At 47.9% G+C, this 19,604-nt stretch overlaps 2 protein-coding genes across 2 annotated transcripts in view; one reads left to right on the top strand and one right to left on the bottom strand.

The window, feature by feature from the left end:
• The first annotated feature begins 403 nt into the window (after positions 1-403).
• On the top strand, positions 404-13,965 carry CUNH14orf166 (chromosome unknown C14orf166 homolog). The gene is made up of 8 exons (XM_017825441.1): positions 404-419; positions 604-728; positions 2,044-2,143; positions 4,852-4,938; positions 6,119-6,207; positions 9,289-9,357; positions 12,784-12,832; positions 13,605-13,965. The coding sequence occupies exons 1-8, from the start codon at positions 404-406 to the stop codon at positions 13,757-13,759; spliced, it is 690 nt and encodes a 229-aa protein (XP_017680930.1). The 3' UTR covers positions 13,760-13,965.
• Positions 13,966-14,148: 183 nt separating this feature from the next.
• Positions 14,149-19,604, bottom strand: part of NID2 (nidogen 2) — a 16,183-nt gene continuing 10,727 nt past the window's right edge. Inside the window, exons 14-22 of the mRNA XM_017825443.1 lie at positions 19,477-19,599; positions 19,116-19,337; positions 18,824-18,993; positions 17,577-17,706; positions 17,216-17,387; positions 16,549-16,706; positions 15,849-15,972; positions 15,002-15,114; positions 14,149-14,919 (exon numbers count right to left, since the gene is read on the bottom strand). Of these exons, the coding sequence (XP_017680932.1) occupies positions 14,909-14,919; positions 15,002-15,114; positions 15,849-15,972; positions 16,549-16,706; positions 17,216-17,387; positions 17,577-17,706; positions 18,824-18,993; positions 19,116-19,337; positions 19,477-19,599 (1,223 nt within the window). The 3' untranslated portion in view covers positions 14,149-14,908. The remainder of the gene's footprint in view (positions 14,920-15,001; positions 15,115-15,848; positions 15,973-16,548; positions 16,707-17,215; positions 17,388-17,576; positions 17,707-18,823; positions 18,994-19,115; positions 19,338-19,476; positions 19,600-19,604) is intronic.

Below are 19,604 nucleotides of genomic sequence, written 5' to 3' on the forward strand. Positions count from 1 at the left end.
GAGCTGTGACCTGCTCTGTCCACAAGTGAGTTCTGTCACCGTAGCACAGGTACAGACCAATTGCTTCATCCAATCTGAATATCCCTGGGTGGACCACAGCCTTTGTATATGGAATTCCAGCTCCCAAATAACGAGATTTTGAATCAACAGGCAAGAAGAGTTGAGTCAACAGTAAAGGAAGAAAATGCCTTTGCAGCCACGACATCTGTGTGGTGTTTTTTTGGGGAGGAATTTTGTCTTTTTTGTCTGGAAAACCGAGCTAGAAACTGAATTTCTCTCTCGTTTTTTCACTTTTCCTCTTTGCTTGATAAGTTATAATGGTATTCCCAACAAAACCAACCTGTTGGCTGATGCCTTTTATTGTAGTCAGTCAGTTACAAGCCAGTTTGAAGTGACTTGAAAGATGGAAACCACTCAGGGTTGGTTATTGGTCAGGGGATACATGATTTTAGTGTTAGATAGAAATATATATATACTTTAAGTTTTGATCCAATTCATACAAATACTGATGCCCTCGAGTGCTTTTACCATAAAAAAAAATAAAGTCTTGTTTCTGCCTTTAAGCTACTGGTTAATTCCTGCTTTGTTTCCCTCTCCCAACAGATGAAACAGAATTCAGGAACTTTATTGTCTGGCTGGAAGACCAGAAAATCAGACACTACAAGATTGAAGACCGAGGGAATTTGAGGAACATCCACAGTGATGAGTGGCCCAAATCCTTTGAGAAGGTATTTCCTTGTTCCAAACACACTTTCAAGTGTTGGTGTAAATGATGTTAAACAGCTGCTGCAGTTGTTGAATGGAAATGACTCTGAATATTTGTCCTGTCAGTGAACTCTTATATTTCTAGGAATTTAAATGTATTCTTGAGGCCAAACTGGGGGAGTTATTAAGATGGGAGAATTTTGTACAAGGTTTGCACTCAGCTTGTACAAGAGGTGGAGTATCCACCCTGATCCCTTTTTTTTTTGCCTGATTTGACTCAGCTCTTGAAGCAGAAGGAAGGTTGACTGCAAATAAGCAGCTTCTTTTCTGCATTAATGATTCCCATGTACCAAAAGGAAAGTGGATTAGGCTGTGCCAGCATGTGGAAGAAAGCTACAGCTCTGCACCTCGTGGCATTCCAGATGGGTGGCTTTCCATGGCTGGCACAAAGCCATCGTGCATGGGTGATCTCCTCTGTGCTCCTGACATTCTGAGTCACCACAAGGCTGTCGAGCTTTTCCTCTTGCTTCCCATTTCCCTTTTTTTTTTCCAAACAGCCCAGCAAAGAGCTGAAAGTGCTGCTCTGTAATGCTCAGAGCCCGTTCATCCCACTTTTTTTTCCCCCTGGAATCACGTGCTGTGCTCACTGCCCAGGAGTTGCAGTGCTCAGGCTTTGCAGGGGGATCCTAAATCATTCCAATATTCTATAGATGAATGTAGATGTTGTTGGAATTACTGGCAGCAGAGGGACACAACAGAATGTCCTGGGCTTTGGGAGTCTTGGCAGCAGCCTGGGCTGGATCCTGTGTTCTGGGCTGAGAAGAGCAGAGACAGAATGTCAGCCACTTTCTGTCTTCTCTCGTTGTACACAATCCCTAAAAAAGGGAGAATTACTTCTGCTGCCCCTGGGAATCCTCTGGTTTCAGCATTGTGGAAGCCTTAGGCAGCCTCATTCCTCCTTCCTGCTCCAGGTGGGAAGCTTTTGCTGCCATTTGTTCCCCTTTCCCATGCTCCAGTTGCTCTGTAACATGAGCAGAGAGCAAAGAAGGGGTGTGTTGGTTTCTCTGGGTGCAGCCTGGCAATAAATAACATTTAGCAGTGGCACCTCCTTTTTAATAAAAGTCAGACTCAAAGTTAGGGGTGGATTGGGACACTCCAATATCTCTTGGATGGATCAGATGCCACAGCAGGAATTCCACAATGATGCTTCTTGTTAATTAATGTCTTCTACCTGTCAGGCCTGTGGGAGAGTGACTGTTCCCACAACAGTTCTGTGCTCCAGGTTAATTCACACAGGTCAATAACATCCGTTTGTTTTCTCTTCTCTTTGCTCCTCAGTACATGAAGGACGTGAACTGTCCCTTCAAAATACAGGAACGACAAGAGACAGTGGATTGGCTTCTTGGCTTGGCTGTTAGGCTGGAGTATGGAGACAATGGTATGAGGGAATGGATTTAATGGTTCAAAATGGGTGGGAAATGGGGGTTTCTCTTTATTTTCATGGAATCCCAGAATGGTTTGGGTTGGAAAGGACCTTAAAGCCCATCTCGTTCTACCCCCAAGCCCCGTCCAACCTGGCCTGGAACACTTCCATGGATCCTGGGGCAGCCACAGCTTCTTTGGGCAACCTGTGCCAGGGCCTCCCCACCCTCACAGGGAAGAATTCCTTCCCAATATCCCATCTCATCCTGCCCTGTGTCAGTGGGAAGCCATTCCCCCTTTTCCTGTCACTCCAGGTCCTTGTCCAAAGTCTCTCTAGCTCTTCTGGAGGCCCTTTATATCTTACCTAAGGAAATAAAATTTTATGGTGGTCTGTGCAGGCATTTGGGTGTGTTTAACTGGGAATGGGAGAGCAGCCTCACTTAATCCTGTGGGACTAATTACTGGAATAATGTTGCTCATGGGCAGTGCAGGAGGGTCCAATTTTTTATTTTTTTTTAACTGCTGGTGCAAGTCTTCTTGTTTCCTGCTTTTTCTGTGGAAAAGCCTGAACAGTTGGCATGGATATGATTTCCCTTTGGTTCAGAGGGACTTTGCAGTGTCCCTGTGCAGTGTCACTTCCCTCTGTAGGGAATGTACCCTTCCTTGGAGCATCCATTCCATGCTATTTTTACCTTGGACACAGTTGCATCTAAAACGTTTATTGTTCAAGGTGACCCAAAGCACAGGGACAGCACAACTCATTCCGACCCCTGCAGTGTTCTGCCTTCCCGAGAACCCTGCTGGAGCTGGGAATGTCTGTCGTCTCCTCTTCCAAGTTTTCCCACTTTTTCTTGTTCTCTTGCCCGGGGGGTCACAGAGCCGTTTGGGTTGAAAGGAACCTGTAAATCGGAAGGAACCTGTAAAGACCCTCTAGGCCAAACCCGTGCCCTGGGCAGGGGCATCTCCAGCCGGGCCAGGTTCCTCCTGACCTGAATTTTGTCCATGGCAAATGTCCTGCAGTTGCTCAGGTGCTTCCGGAAGCGCTTCATCAGCTCGGGATCTTCCTTGAGCCGGCGCATCAGCCAGTAGGACTTGCAGCAGGAACCGTCCCGGCAGGTGATCTCTGAGGGTCTCACCTGGAAGGCACAGGGCAGGGAACCTTGTGATGGCAAGGGCAGAGGGGCCTCAGGGGGCCGAGACTACTGTGGATGATGGGCTTGGCCTCTCCTGGAGGGAGACTCAAGCCTGGCTGGGCTGCCCCAGGCACAGCTTGTGCTGGAATCATGGAATGGTTTGGGTTGGAAGGCGCCTTAAAGACCATTTTGTTCCAACCCCCTGCTGTGGGCAGGGATGCTCAGCCTGTCCTCGTTTCCCCCATGGTGGCTGAGCCCCACCTCTGCCTCCTGGGGCTGGTAAAGGGCTGAGGAGGACCTTCCTACACCCCATGGGCTCCCAGACCATCCTCCTGCCGTTCCCTCACCTTTCTCCAGGGTCTCCTGGCTTTCCTGGCAAGGAGGCGCCCAAGGTAATACCCCAGGAGCAGCAGGCACAGGGCTGAGGTGCTCCAAAAAACCACCTGTGGGGTGGTGATGCCCCTCCTGGCACTGCCCTTCTGCTCCAGCAGCGGGGGAGGCACATCCCACACCAGGGTGGCCCAGGAGGGAGGGCAGGAAGAGCCGCTGTCCCGAGGGAAGAGCCAGGACACACCGAGGGTCAGGAGCAGGGGAAGCTCCGCTCGGAGCATCCTGCTGGGATCGCTGCTCAGCTCAGCCTGGGCCCAGCTCACGGAGTCTGAACATCCTGCTGGGGTCTCTGCTCAGCTCACCCTGGGCCCAGCTCACAGAGCCTGAGCTCTGGTTGTCACTTGTCACCCACCACGTGTCGCCAGACGTGCTGTGATGTCACAAGCCTGGCACCCCACAGGCAGGGAATGTCATCCCAGGTGTTGGGTGTGCCAGCTGCCATCAAATGCCATGGGCAGGGGCACCTTCCCCTAGACAAATTCACAGTGCTTTTGTGAAATATTCATCAAATTCAGACAATGTCAAAACTATATTTTGCTATCTTTAAACAAAATAAATACAATTCCATGTGCTTGTTTTCGTCCCATACTCTGTTTCTTTTCAGCTCCCCTGGGGCTGCAGTAGCATAATTGCATTTATTATTTGATTTCTGGATGGAGCAAACCCCGTTGTACATATTTTATCCCCTTCTCCCTGTGGGATTGCCTTTATGAGAACTTACTCTGAAGTGTATTAAATGCATTATATTTAGTACTACACTTATTCCAATAAGTTATTCTTAGACCCCTCTTTTACAGGGAGTAGATCTGGAACCCTTGGGAACTAGGACAAGGTTATGAAAAAGTCAAATCTCCACAGTCACAGCGGTTTCATCTCCTTGTAGTGAGAGTGGGGATGCAAATGTAATTACTGGGGGCAAAAAAAATAACAGCCAAAGTGCTGTTTTCCATTATGATTCCTGCAGGGCTGAGCTCTGCCCAACACAAGGATGGGATATAAATACCTGCACTCTGGTTCTCAGCCTTTGGGAACATTAGTAGGGAGCTCCAAAATACCAGTTTATAGGCTCAGAAGGCTCTTGGATAATGAAAACACCCCAAAAAATCCAGGCATAGCGAACTCCATCTTGGTGCTAAACTTGGAACTGGTTGTTTTTGTCACTGGCTCTAACGGTGTTCGTGTTTGTCTCTTAATTTTGCAGCTGATAAATATAAGGATTCTACCCCTGATGGTGCTAAAAACACTGACAATACAGCCAAAAATGCAGAGCCACTGATTAACCTGGATGGTGAGTGTGCACCAACCTCCTGGATGGGAATGGGTTCCATGGCCTGTGTGTTCTTCAGCTTTGAAGTTGTTTAATCCCGTGATGCAGATTTTTAAAGCCCAGCTTAAAGCTTCAGGAGTGCAGAGCTCGTGTATTTTACACCTGCTGGAAGTGCCTCTCTGTGAACAGTGGTTTGGGAGTTAGAGTTGTTTCTGTGCTCCTGTTAAAGAGGAACTGCTCCACGTGAATTCCATATGGATGTGAGCTTCTCCTGTTGGGAAAAAGAAGGGCAACAGGGAGAACCTTTCCCGGCAGAACGAGGTGCCCAGATATGAATAATTAGAGAGGGCTCTTATTGTCAGTGAAGGAGCAGCTGAAGGGTGTTTACCTTGACAGCTTTGCAGAGAGTTCTGTAAATCATAAATACTTACTGTGGGTGAGGGAGGAATAGCAAAATACCTTAAAAAATTTTTAAAAAATCCAAGGAATCATGACTGCACGCTGGTTACTTCCATACTGTCAGGTGTAATGTGTTGGTTCAGTCTTCCCCAACTGTTCTTGTCATAATAATTTTGGGTTTTTTTCTCACTAAAAGTGGAAGTGGTGGAAAATAGCTGTAAAATTATCCCCATGTCTTTTCCCATTCCTCCTCCTACAAAAAGGCAGCTGGGAATTGGTGCTGCCCTCACCCAGCGGGCACAGTTCTGCCCTACAGTGATAAAAGTGTGTAAAATAAATATCTGTACAGTAGATGTGAATATTTGTAATTATATCTTATATTTATAAATATTATGTTGTATTTTTATATGTAGGTAGACATAAAATAAACACCTGCATGTAACTTGCTTTATTTTCAAAGCCTTTACCTGGTTGTGAAGCCCAGTGCTGATTGTTCTGCAGCCAGGTTAAGTGGTTCCTCTCTGCTGTGTATCCATGCCCTTGGAATCATGGAATTGCTGAGGTTGGAAAAGCCCTCTAAGATCATGAAGTCCAACCATTAACCCAGCACTGCCATGTTCACCACTAAATAATGTCCCCAAGTGCCACATCCACCTGTGCTCTGAACACTTCCAGGGATGGTGATGAATTGCCCTTGCCCATCCCTAACAGCAATCCAATACCATGGAGTCAGGAAGCCAATTTTATCTTCTGGAATCAGTTAAAGTAACATATATTTTTAATGATAATGGTTATTTTCCAGTGAATAATCCTGATTTCAAGGCTGGAGTGATGGCTTTGGCTAATCTGCTTCAGATCCAGCGCCACGATGATTATTTGGTGATGCTCAAGGTGAGTTTCCCACTTTTCCCACCTCCTTTCTTCCTTCTTTTCCCCAGTGCCTGGTATGTGTTTAATAGCTTGAGGTGCAGAGTTACTGATAAATATGAATTTTTAGGCTCAAATGGGAAAAAAAACCCTTATCCTCTGTGTCTTTTCAAGCAGGGAAGAACATAAAGCCTGGAAATTAATGCAGGGGTAATTACCTTGGTAAACAGTTCAGTTGGAGCAGAGTTCCTTGAGGAACATGCTCAAAGGAGAAGGTTGTATTCCAGTGCTAGAAATTCAGAGAAACTTGAAAATATAGGAGCTAATGATGCAGAGGGTGTTTTAAAACAAACATCCAAGGGAGACCCACAGTTAAAAGTTTCCTCCTCCTTATCTTGGACTGTTTATTCCTTGTCATTACTGGAGTCAGTTTAGTTTTGACAACTAATTATGGCTTTTAAACTCATTAAATAGGATAATTAATTTTCTAAAGCGTATTTTTTATGCCTTTAGGAAAATTTGGGGCTTTACTGGTGGAACTCAGTAGATTTGGGGTCAATCCCATACTGTATTTTTTAAATACATTTATTTATGAGACCGTAGCAATCCCGAGTTCCTACTTGATCGTGCCATAAATATGGAAATAAGCTGAGTTTTCTTTGGCACCAAAATAAAAGCATTTCACTGAAAAAAAAACAAACTAAAGTTCCATTCATGACAGTAGTTGTGATATTTGCCAAACTTATTTTGGAGAAACTAAACACCGGGAGTATTGGAGTTTGTTTAGTGTGTGTAAGTCTGTAACAGGTCTACTGAAAGAGGGTTATCCTGGTAGCCTGGTTTCTTAAGGAGTTCTCAGCCTGCAGTTATCCCATCCATTCTTTCTCAGTCTCTCCAGTATGGTATCCTCCTTTTTTGGGAAGATAAAATAACCCTTGAACCCTTCATCAATCTTTAAAGAGCAGTGGAGATCTTACATCAAACCCCTACCAAAAAAAACCAACCTAAAATCCTACAAAAATCAGTGAAAAGGGATATGAGGTAGAGAGAGGAGACGCTGGGAATGGTGATGTTGAGGATCTGCAGCATGAGCTCAGCTCTTTCCAGACAGAATTCCTTCACTTCTTCTTGCAGGATTGTCCAGGGCTGGCAAACTTTACTGGGTCCATCAAATTTGCTCCTGGCAGCTGGAAGAGATAGAATGTGCTTTTTGCATAAATACATTTACAATTATGTCACTGTTTCTCCATTTCTGTCACTGTTTCTCCATTTCTGTCACTGTTTCTCCATTTCTGTCACTGTTCCTCCATTTCTGTCACTGTTCCTCCATTTCTGTCACTGTTCCTACATTTCTAGGCTTGCTTTTTTTGGACAGATATGGCTGGACAAAACCAGCCTGAATTTTCTTGCTGTTAGTTACAGTGAGAGTAAATCCCTGCAATGAAAATCCATGTTACATGAGCAACAGCAGTGCTGGTTTGATGATCTTAGAAGGTGTCAGTGCAACTCTTCATTCTACACCACAATAAGCAGGTTTTCAGTGCACACGGAGGGAATTTATGATCCCTGTTAAAGCTTGGACACTCAGGAGAGGATGCTTAGGGAGAGCCAAAGGGTGCAGGCACACCACAGACATCTGGCCCAGAGCGAGCAGAGATATTTGGAATCCCATTTTATTAATTTAAATCTGGCAGGTTGATCAGGAAGCATCTGGGTAACACAGTTGGATATCCGTGTTCTAAGGCAAAAGGCACTCGGAATTCTCTTTCACAAGGTCTGGTTTCACTGCTGGAATTTACTGGTAAAATCCTCATCAAATCATTCTTCTGTCCAGGCTATTCTCTTCAGTTAGAAAGATTTCTAGAAGTATTTTGTGGGAACTTTCTAGGATCAGCTCAGCTTTAATCATGACCAAACCTGGGAGAAATCCTGGGGGAGAAACATGAAGTGGTAAAGCTGCTTCTGCCACGTTTGGCTGCTCATCAGGGAAAGTCTGAGGAATGTGTTTGACAGACCCAGTTCTTCTTTCCTGTGGAAGTCTGCCTGCATGGTATTCCTGCAGTTATTCTTAGAGGCATTTAGAGCTGGAAAGGATCAGTAACTGATGGCTCCGATAGGATTTCATCCCATGTGCTGGAGCCAGGGAGAACGGATGAGCAGCAGGATTGTCAAAGTCGAGGCTGTTCTTGTTCCTGAGTCTAAAATTAACTCCTCTCTGCTCTCAGTCTCTTTTAAAACCTGGGTGGATGGCCTTGCTCCGGGTTTCTCTGCATATGGAAGGTGGTCCAGCACCTACTAGGAGGTGCTGTTAGCAGGAATTCCATCCTGAAGCAGGAATTCCTTCCTGAAGAATCTGCGTTGCTGCAGCGTTTAAGGTGTGAGATCACAGAAAAAGAAAAGTGGTGCTGCTGCTTTTGGGATTGTGATCAGCTCGTTTAGGTTGGAAAAGGCCTTTAAATTGTTGTGTCCAACTGTTCTCCCAGCACTGCCAAGGCCACCACTGCCCCATGTCCCCAAGTGCCACATCCACACGGCTTTGAAATCCCTCCAGGGATGGGGACTCCACCACTGCCCTGGGCAGCTGTGCCAGGGCTGGACAACCCTTTTGGGGAAGAGATTTTTCCTAATATCCAATTTTAACCTCCCCTGGTGCAAATTGAGGCCATTTCCTCTTGTCTTGTGTTTTTTTACCAGTAGAAAAGGTCCCAACCCCCCGCCCCTGCCCCGGCTCCACCCTCCTGTCAGGGAGTTGTAGAGTGAGAAGGTCCCTCCTGAGCCTCCTTTTCTCCAGGCTAAAAATCATGAGCTTTTTTGGGCTGTTCCTTGTACTTTGCAGTTTCTGGCCCAGGAGTGGCTGAAATAACTCACGTGGAATTAATGTCCTTGTCTGTTCTGGTTAAGCTGCTTCACACCACCCGCGTGAGACACCAGGAGTGAAGTGAAATGAAAAGGTTTGAGGTCTGAAAGAGTTCTCCAGAAAAAATTGTCACAAAACTGGGTTCGAGGTTATGCTGAGTTATAACTTTGGCTCCTTTTCCCTTGGAATTACTGAGAAATGCACCAAGGCATGAATTATTTCCTCTCACCTTTCCATGTCTTTCCCAGGCAATTCGCATTTTGGTTCAGGAGCGTTTGACGCAGGACGCCATCGCCAAGGCCAGTCAGTCCAAGGAGGTTTGTATGCACATTCCATGTGTCCAGGGTTAATTATTCCATATCAATTAATGATGATAAATGTCTGTCCCCTCAGGCAAAGCCAATTCTGTATCAACACTTCCTTTAGGAGGGTGGTGGAAGCTTCCTTTATCCTCACCACCCCGGTCCCAACACACCCAGAGGATTGTGGAGGGTGGTAGGCAAAGCTCTTTTGGTTTCAGTTGGATACAAACATATCTGTGTGATGTATCATGGGATAGCTTTTCCCTTAGTTATTTTCCAGAGCATTACCCTGACTGTTCAGTGCAGCAAGTCTGAGAAGAAATGTATGGCCCAGCTTTTCCTTGGAATCAGCAGCACTGGCCGTGCAAACAGGTTGAAACATTCCTTGTGTGGAGTGTTTTGTTTTGTGCATACACCTCATGTTTGGGGCATGGGATGTTGGTCATCCAACTCCTCCCTCCTCTCTTCCCCAAAAAAAGAGATGGTGAAGGAAACTTCCGCCCTTAAACTCGGATTTTGCAGAATTCTTTTGTAACCTCTGTTGGGAAGGTGTTCCAGGGGGTTTTTCAGCTTGCCATTTTTTCAGCATTCCACTTCTCCTGCTCATCTCTCTGGCATTTGGCACAGCAGCTGCTGGCACTGAGTTTGCACACAGCTGGGAAAGGCCTCACCTGCCCTGCAGGTGTATCAGGTGTTCGAGCACGAGAGCCCCTGATAAAGTGACTGGATCCACTCAAAGAGCCCAAATCCCTTCATCTTTCCTGGCAGCTGCTCACAACAGTCCATGATTTATTTATTATCATCACACTGCCGAGGATGTTTTCCAACAGGGAACCACAGGTGCTCTGAGTTGCAGTAATTGCCAGAAGCCTTGGAAGAGTAAATCAAAGCTTTGGGCTTGTATATCCACAAAACTGTTAAAAGAGCAGAAAAATGTGAAAGCAGCTGAGACTTGTCTTCATTTTAGGTTCTATAATAATAATAAAACCCAGCTTTTAGTTGTTGTTTTCATAGCTGCAAAGCTGACACACAGGGATCAAGATGGGATTTTCCTTGAGGAACTGGGAAATTTTTTTCCTGACAAGGAGTTGCTCATCTTTGATAGGTCTCAGGTTGAGATGCCACTGACTGTGATAAATATTACTGGGAGCATATCCTCCTTAGGAATGCTGAATTTCAAGGGAGGTGGAGAAAAAGCAGGGGGATAGAGGCAGGAAAACAGCTTTGTCTGTGCCAGCAGAGATCATCAACATCATGATGTGTCAGGGGAGTGGGGAAAATATCTTCAAAGCAGAGGGTTGCAGGATAAAAAGGAAGGAAAATTAGAGCTCTGCTGCTGATTTTGACCGGTTTGCTAATGGCCAAAACACTGGCCAGTGACACTTTTGTGTGTTCAGAAACAGGTTATAAATAATAAAAGCTGTGGCTGCTCGTGGCAGACAGCTTGATACCCAAAATATCACCAGTTGCCTTCTTGGCGAGATCAAGATAGAGTGGGAAAAGGTAAAATAGGTGGAGAGATGTTCTCTGACTGAAGGATGGGGGTGAGGGTGGTGCTGAGGAAACAAACTGCTGTGGTTGAGGTTTAAATGTACCCAGTAAAAATGAGATTTATCTTGTTGGGTGGTCAAGGTCAGATATTGCAAGATATTTGCAAGGTAAGATATAATTTTTAGGTTATACTTTGGATGGCTGGCAATTCAGTGAGTTCAGATTTATACTGACAGGAGTCAGATTTATGCTGACAACCTTTTATCTTGGGTTTTTCTCCCCTGGTGAGTGTATCCCAAGTAGGTTCAAATACAACAGATGCCCTTCAGGATCACTTTAGGGATGCTCCCTGGGGATATGTTTGAAAGCACGACAAAGTGGGTATTTTTTCCCCCTGCTGTGAAATCTGAACACTCTTTTTTCCTCCCACTCCCAGGGAATTTGGTTTTATTTTTAATACTTCCTGCTACAGGGGTGTTGTCCGTGGTGGTCAGGCCCATTGCAAGTGTTTTGTGCAGCATTTATAAATTAAATTTTTGGGGAATGAGGTTGAAAATGGTCTGTGTAGTCCCTGATGTGCTTGAAGCTGCTGTGCAACGGAGGATGTGTTTGTTATACTTGTGGTGTGGGTGAGGGGATTCCAAAGGCAGCTCCCACCTCCCAAAAAGCAGCAAACACAGGGAGTGTGGGAAGGAGGCAGGGTAAGGAATGCTGTGCTACCAGGTGAAGGTGACACTCAGTGTTGGAGGAACCTGCAGTGGCCTTGGGGAAATTCATCCACAAAGAACTGACTGGAAAAAAAAAAAAAAAACACCAAAAAACACACCAGGGTGGCAGGAAGCTCTTTGCAGCCTCAAGTATAAGCCTAATTTCTTTAAAAATACATGTAGGAAGTCTGATATATTGCTAGAATCTGTTTGAAGTGGCATTAGGGGCATTTTTATCACCAGTTTTAACAGTGGAGATGTTCGACTGCAATCTTAAAAATACATATATTTGCCTATAAAAGCCATGGAAAAGAACCACTTTTTGAAAATGGGGTAAGTAATGAGTTGCAGTCACCATTTTGTATTTAATGTGTATTTTGATCAACTCAGATCCTTTTTTTTTTACACGTGTATAAAAGCCTTCAAATGAAATCCTCACCATTTGGAAGCTTTACAACCCCATCACTGCAGAAACTGGTGGTACTGAGCTTTAATGTTTTTGTCGTGCCAAATGCAAAACATTTGGCAAATGCTGAAAAAAGATTACTGAGGCAGCAAAAGGGAATTCTGAGATTTGCAATGTTTAAGTCTAATTTTAAGTGCATTTTGAGACATGGTGAGTAATTATTTAGCGTGACTGCTCCTCTGCAGCTGGAGAGGGTAAAGGAAACAGAGCAATGCTTGTAAATGACCACTAATAAACTCTGCCTTGGAGTGTTTTAATAGAGCAAGTGTTTAGAAAATTGAATGTTTAGTTTATTCCTGAGCTTAACACTTGAGCAAATGCTTTGGGGGATGTTGCTGGAAGTTGTGAGCTCGAGAAACTCTTACTGCAGAGCATTTTTGCAGCTCTTTTGAATCATCCAGTGCTTAAAACCTGGCAGCTGTTTAAAGGCAGAAGTTTCTAAGAAAGCCCAGTTTGTGCAGGGTTTTTGTTCGCCTGGGGAGCGATGCTGCTGGATTGGGTGTTCTCTCCCAGTCCTGGTGTTGGCCTTTTAAGGATTGAATGCAGGCAGTGTGTGTCCAATGGGGTTTGCTTGACAGCTCAGGGGATTATTAACCAGGCAGATTTTCCTGTAATAAAACTCTGGGTTTGGTGTTTCAGGACAGAGACTTGTGTAATCAAACACACACAAGCAAAACTCGTGTCTTCTCCTCCAGAGTTACCTGCTGCATTACTTGCTTTTATTTACCAAACATACATTTTTAACTGCATTTGAACACGTTTTTTTTCCTTTCCAAGGGTCTGCCTGTTGCTCTGGAAAAGCACATTCTTGGATTTGACACGGGAGGTGAGCACTTCTCCTAATGTGACTTTTAAACAGCCACAGAGCCTATTACTGTCAAATATGTAGCTGATGTGTCCAGTAAAAAAAAAAACCCTGGAGTGGAAAGAATTCCTCCCTCCCAGCTGGTTATTTATGAGCACTCCTGAGCATTTGGGTTTGGAACAGAAAAGCCTAAATCTGAGCTGGGGAAGATGTTGTTTCAGAGTTATGTTTAAATAACAGCTTTTCATGGCAGCCACGTTTCCCAGCGGAAGGAAGGAAGGAATGCATCCTGCTGTTTGTAAATCCTGCTGCTACCAGCAGAGGACATCTGTGCTGCTTCCAGGGATTTTAGCTGCCTGATTTACCTAAAACCTAATGGAGGCAGCTCAAGTTGGCGTGGCCTGATGGGTTATTTATAAGGAATGACCAGGTGACCTGGGACTCCACTAGTCTGGCTCCACGCCACCTAAATCGCTGCTTGGAATGTTTCATACCAACTTTCCACTGGGAGGTGTCCCTGGCCATGGCAGAGGGTTGGAATGAGATGATCCTTAAGGTCCCTTCCAACCCACACCAGTCTGTGATTCTCTGATTCTCTGACCCAGCCCTGGATTTTTGAGGGCTGGGTGAGGTTTTGGAGGACACCCCATCCCTCTGTAGCAGCAGGGAAAGTTGTTTCCTATCGCCAGCCTGGAAACCACAACCACCAGCTCCAATTAAGCTCTTCTTAAGTCCTTCCTGTGAGCTAAAAATGATGGATGGAATGAAAGTTTCTCTTCCTGCCCCTCCCCAGATGCTGTTATCAACGAGGCTGCCCAGATCCTCCGCCTGCTGCACATAGAGGAGCTCCGGGAGCTGCAGACCAAGATTAACGAAGCCATTGTTGCTGTCCAGGCCATTATCGCTGATCCCAAGACTGACCACAGACTGGGGAAAGTTGGGAGATGAAGGGATAAAGGCTTTCAGCCCTGTGTGTGTGCTTAGTGCAAGTAGGAACCACGTCCAGCCCCGTACTCCAGCATGCGGCTTGAAACGGGATTGTTTCACTGTTTGGAAAGAAAACAGGAAATTGAATTCTGACTTCTAATGAATTGTCATTTTTTTTTTTCTTTAAATAAATGAGATTGGGGAAAACAGACAAATTGTTCTGGTTAGCTCTGAGTTGGCAAATAAGACTTTTTTCCCCTCTTTTTCTCGTTTTCAGTTGTGTTTGGCTTCGTGTCGAGAGGGGAGCGTTACATAAAACCCTTTTTTGCTGAGGTCCTGCCCTGTGAACAGCTTGCTCCTGGCTTGCTTGCTGCTTCCCCCCTGAAATATTTAAAAAACTAAATCCAAAGGGAAACTTAAACCAACCTCTTTATTCAATTATTGAAGTAACCTAGAAAAAGTGAAGCATTACAAGGTAACTGGGTATTTCTGAACATGTATTGGTCTACACTGGGTAGGTCTATGAAGGCACTTGGAAGAACCAACAAGCATGAACAGATCAATTCTAGCATATTCTTCTAATATAAATACTAAAAGACATGCATTGAGGCAGTGGTGAGAACACAGAATCATCTTCTGGAAAATCTTCAATGCCTTTGCCACGTCACATCCCTGTTCTGCACCTTTTTTGGAGCACACACAGTCTCTGTCTTCAGGGCTGTAGGTTATTCAGACCCAGTGAGATACTGCATCCAAAGCTTCCCATAGGCACTTAATTTTATTTTTGGGATAAAAGCACCTGTTGGTCAGATTGTCAAAACCGTTAAAAATTAATCCATTCTTCTTCCATTAAAATAAAACATTTGATTAAAAAAGAAAAAAAAGCTACATTTTAAACCTTCTTGCATTAAGCAAGAGTTTGAGTAATGGCCTGAGATGCCCAGGACCATTTTTTTTTTTTTGGTAATATATCAATGTTTTCCACTTGGTAAAAAAATACAGTAGTAAAGTCTTGAGGTATAACCATAAAAAAAAATACTTTTTGCAGGAAAGCAGGTTGCTTGGTTGGCCTTGGCTGAGGGCTTTTCCCTCCTTTCATGCAGTGACAGTTTTCTGGGTCTGAAGTTCTTCTGGGTGCAAAGATTGTTGATTCCTTGAAACTGGGAGTTACTATTTCCTCGCTGCAGGGGGAAAAGGGTAGTTTTAGTGTGTCAAGCAGCCATCAGAGAGTCACAAGGGGATGGGTTTTGGGGTGGGTTTTACCTCCAGGGCAGTAGGGATAAACTGCTGTTATTCCATAGAGGTGGGATCGCTGCTCTGGAAGATACTCATCGGTGAAGGAGCCGGTGTCTTTATTTACAGCTATCACCCCATCCCTGGGGAAAAAAGGGGGAGAAGTGCTTTATTCATCTATAAAACTTGGTTTTTCCCCCTCCCCTCCATGTGCATTTAAGAACAGAGGCAGCTAAAAAGACTGGTCTGAACACCTGCAGGACAAGTGGAAAGAAATCTGCCCCATAAAAGCTCCCTCCAGCTCATTCAGTGCATTTCTCTCCGCTGATGCAGCCACAGAAAGAGCCTTCCAAGGAGAGATTATCTCCCTGAGAGTCTCCTCCAAGCGTGGCAAGCACTTAAGTGTTTGTTGTAATCTAAGATTTGATGGGAGTTTTGAGAGCTTCCAGCTGGAGTGGGAACAGAGGCGAGTTCCTGGTGCCGAGGCCTTTGGGTGTCGGGGCAGAGGGAACGGCTGAGGACAGAATCTCTGCTTTGCCCTAATCTAGATTTGGAGACTTGGGCCAAGTTTTAGTTTAAAAAAAAAAAAAACAAACCACTATTTCTGTCCCTCCCAGAGAGCTGAGGCTGTGTCTAAACAACTCTGTACTGAGATTTACAAGCGGGTGTTGCTGAACCCACGTTCAGCTTTCTAGAGAGCCACGACAGCTCTGGTGAGGCTCCAGGACTCGGGAGCAGGCTGGGGACAGCCTTTGTTTTCCCCCTCTGGCACAAAACCCCTCCAGGCTGCTCTCAGGGAATCATGGAGGCTGGCTCCCAGCTGTTGGAGGGAGCTCAGCATTCCCAGCCACGCAGGGAGTGGCTTTTCCCCCCTCACCGTCTCCAGTCCGTGTGGTAGAAGTGGTTGGCGTAGCTGATGATGCTGAAGGGGTAGTTGAGGTTGTTCTGGATGACACGCCGGCCTGTGCCATCAGGGAATGTGCATTCCAGGTGCTTTGTGCCTGTTCAAACACGAGGTATTTATCATACCACAAAAAGACACCCCAGCAAATACGTTCTTTGTATTTCATACGATCATAGAATATGCTGAGTTGGAAGGGAGTCCCAAGGATCATCAAGTTCAACTCCTGATCCTCCACAGGACACCCCCAAAATCTCACCATGGGCCTGAGAGCCTTGTCTAAACACTCCTTGAGCCCTGTCAGGCTTGGGGCCGTGACCACTGCCCTGGGGAGCCTGTTCAGTGCCCCACCACCCTATGGGTGAAAAACCTTTTCCTGATTTACTACATTTGGAAACGGCTTTTAAGCCTAAGGATGTAGAATCATAAAATCGTTTAGGTTGGAAAAGCCCTCCAAGATCATCAAGTCCAACATTCCCCCAGCCCTGCCAAGGCCACCACTGCCCCATGTCCCCAAGTGCCACATCCACATGGCTTCTAAATCCCTCCAGGGACGGGGGACTCCACCACTGCCCTGGCCAGCCTGTTCCAATGCCTGAACACCCTTTCCATGAAAAAAATTTCTTCCAATATGCAACCCAACTCTACTCTGGCACAACAGGGGAGCTCACCTTACCTGCATCTGCCCAACACAGCAGCTTGGAGAAGGGGTCAAACGTCAGGCCATTGGGCAAACCGATGTCTGTGTGCACCAGGACCCTCCTGTTGGCTCCATTGACAGTGGAAGTTTCAATTTTGGGAGCTTCACGATTCCAGTCCGTCCAGTAAAGGTTTCTTGGGAAATAATGCACAAACAGGACACACAACAGTAAGGAGTGGTGGGAGATTATTCCTTCATTTGGTTCTTGTCAGGAGCAAGGCCTGGTTTTCCCTTTATCAGTGCCTGAAACATCTTTATTTGATTAGGAAAATATCCCTGAAAGCAAAGCAGAGCAATATCAAACATGTTTATGACCCAAACTGCAGCTCCCAGACGAGGGCGAGCCTTAGGAGTAGCACATTTTGTATCACAACAGCACCCTGGAGGCACAGCTAGTGTTTCCAAACGCCAGGAGTGTTTCAGAGCTTTCAAAAATAATGTCCGTCCTGATACTGAAACAGCAGCTTCAGCCAAATCCTGAATTACCAAACAAAAGCGTGGCCGGGGAACAGAGCCAACCCCTCCTGCGGGGTGTGCGGCGCAGCAGAGCCGCTCCCAGGGTCAGGATGGGGCCTCGGCGCGGCCGCATCTGTTCGACCCTCGCACCTGGCGTCCAAATCCCTCTGGAATTGCCGCCGCTCACCCTCGGACGGGGTCCACGGCGATGGCGCGGGGGTTGACGAGCTCGGTGTCGAAGAGCACGCGCCGCTCGGAGCCGTCCAGCCGCGCCCTCTCGATCCTGTCCAGCCCGCTGTCGGTCCAGAACATGGCCCGGCGCAGGTGGTCCACAGCCAGGCCCTCGGGGCTGATGAGTCCTGCTGGGGGAAGGCCACGCTCAGCGGCTCGGGAAGTGCTGCTCCGGGATCCCTCAGAGCCCCCCACGGCCCTCCTGACCCGACACCGGGGAATGGGAGCGCGGATGGAGGAGCCCAAAGCAGGACAGTCCTGGATCTGTGACCTGCTGATGTGGCTTTGGGGCGGGTGTCAGAGGGACGGGGACACACCTGAGTTGATGATGGTCTCTGGCTCGGCCCCTGGCTCCAGGCTCACCCGGCTGATGGTCCGTCCGGCCACATCCGTCCAGTAGATCATCTTCTCCCGGCAGTCATAGTCAATCCCCACCACGATGGAGCCCTGGCAAGGTTGGGAGAGGGACACGGGGTGAAATCCTGCCAGGAGGCTCACTGAGCATCCTTATCCCACCAGCTGGCAGTGGGAGCTGCCTGGCACACACTGCAGGATGCAGCAATAGGCAATGACACTCAAATCCCATTTTTTCCAGCACAAACCAACTCCAACGGGTCCCTACTGCACCCTCCCAGTGGAATCCTGCAGCAGAGGATTTTAGGCCAGCTGGTGCAGGCACACACCCACAGCCAGATGGATCCGAACCCTTTGCCTCGAGGCGAGGCTGCTCCAAGAGCAAAGCCAGCCCCAGGAACGACCTTCAGGATGGGGAGAGGGAATACTTGGCAAAGTGTTTAATTCCCTGGGGTATAGGGAGGGTCGTGGCCCAGCTTTCAGTGTTCCTCCCCCTTGGTCTGGCCTGGCTGGAGATGCACATGGCCACATTCCAAGAGGAGTCCGAGGAAGGGAAAAGGCAAGGCTGCAGTAGAGCCGTGCAGCTGGAAGCCCAGGGCCATGACCTACTTTGGGGAGCTCTGGAAGCACCCAGGATCCTTCTCTTTGTGGGCAGTCCCAGATCTGGGACCTGTCACTGACCTGCCCCTCTGCTGGGATGAGTGGAGGGAGAGGTGAGAACACTCCTCCTCCACAGAATCCCAGAATGGCTTGGGTTAGAAGGGACTTTAAAGACCATCTTGTTGCACCCCCTGCCATGGGCAGAGACACCTTCCACCACACCAGGTTGCTCCAAGCCCCATCCAGCCTGGCCTTGGACACTGCCAGGGATGGGGCAGCCACAGCTTCTCTGGGAAACCTGTGCCAGGGCTTCACCACCCTCACAGCCAGGAATTCCTTCCCAATATCCCATCTAACCCTGCTCTGTCAGTGTGAACCCATTCCCCTTGTCCAGTCACTTCAGGCCCTTGTCAAAAATTCCACCTCAGCACAAAGTCAGCACAGCCAACGTCCCCACGAAACAACATCAACCTTCAAGAGATGACCCCCCCAAACCATCACAGCTCAGACAAGTGGTCCAGGGAGGTGTGAAACAGAGCGGCAGCACCAGCCTTTCCCAAACTCCCTCCGGTATTCCCACACCCCGCCCCCATCCCCAGGGATATCGTACATGCAGGGAGAGCAGGGTCTTGGCCGCCTCCTTCTGCAGCCTCGTCCCGTTGAGCGGGAGGTATCCAATTTGCTGTCCCTGAGCGTAGAGCAGGAAGGTCCCCGTGGTCGGTGGGGACACGTCGGGCCGGGGCGAGGGCCGGACGGTGGGCGGCGCGACGCTGGGGAGACCTGGCACGGGAACAGCGGGAACAGGGAGGGAGAGATGGCTCAGGGGGAGACGGCTCAGCTCCACACCCGAGCAGGAGCGAGCAGGAGGGAGCAAGGGCCACTTTGGGGCGCTCAGCTCTTACATGGCGGGGCGGTGCCGGGCTCCGAGCGCGTTCCCTGGATCTCCCTGCCGCTCTCGTCCACACACCAGCAGTACCCGCTGTCCCCGTGGCACTGCAGCGGGGTGAAGTGTCCCTGGGGGTCGCACTGGGGCACGTACTGGTCGCCGCGGGGGCTGCCCCCGTAGTGCTCCAGCAGGCTCTGCCGCCAGCGCTCGCACATGCTGGGCGGCCGCTCTGTGGGCTCTGGAATAGGGGGGGGAAAAGGCCACAGTCACCCCCCATGTGCGAGCTCGGGGGGCTCAGGGCTTTGACACAGCCCTGAGTCCCCCCTTTCCTTGCTGGGTGCCCCCTCCACGCTGAGGATGCCCCCCCGGGCACTGACCTGGGCCCCCGCAGCGAGGCGGGGTGGTGCCGGGCGCCGTCCGTGTGCCGGCGATCTCCTGCCCGGCAGCGTCCACGCACCAGCAGTGCCCGGTGCTGCCGTGGCACTGCAGGGGCCGGTACCGGCCC

This window comes from Lepidothrix coronata, unplaced genomic scaffold (assembly GCF_001604755.1).
Source record: "Lepidothrix coronata isolate B3197 unplaced genomic scaffold, Lepidothrix_coronata-1.0 Scaffold119, whole genome shotgun sequence".
NCBI lineage: Eukaryota > Metazoa > Chordata > Aves > Passeriformes > Pipridae > Lepidothrix > Lepidothrix coronata.

Coding starts and splice junctions, on each gene's coding strand:
- CUNH14orf166 (XM_017825441.1), top strand. Junction 2,144..4,851: donor GCTGGAGTATGGAGACAATG/GTATGAGGGAAT, acceptor TTAATTTTGCAG/CTGATAAATATAAGGATTCT. Junction 6,208..9,288: donor ATTATTTGGTGATGCTCAAG/GTGAGTTTCCCA, acceptor TGTCTTTCCCAG/GCAATTCGCATTTTGGTTCA.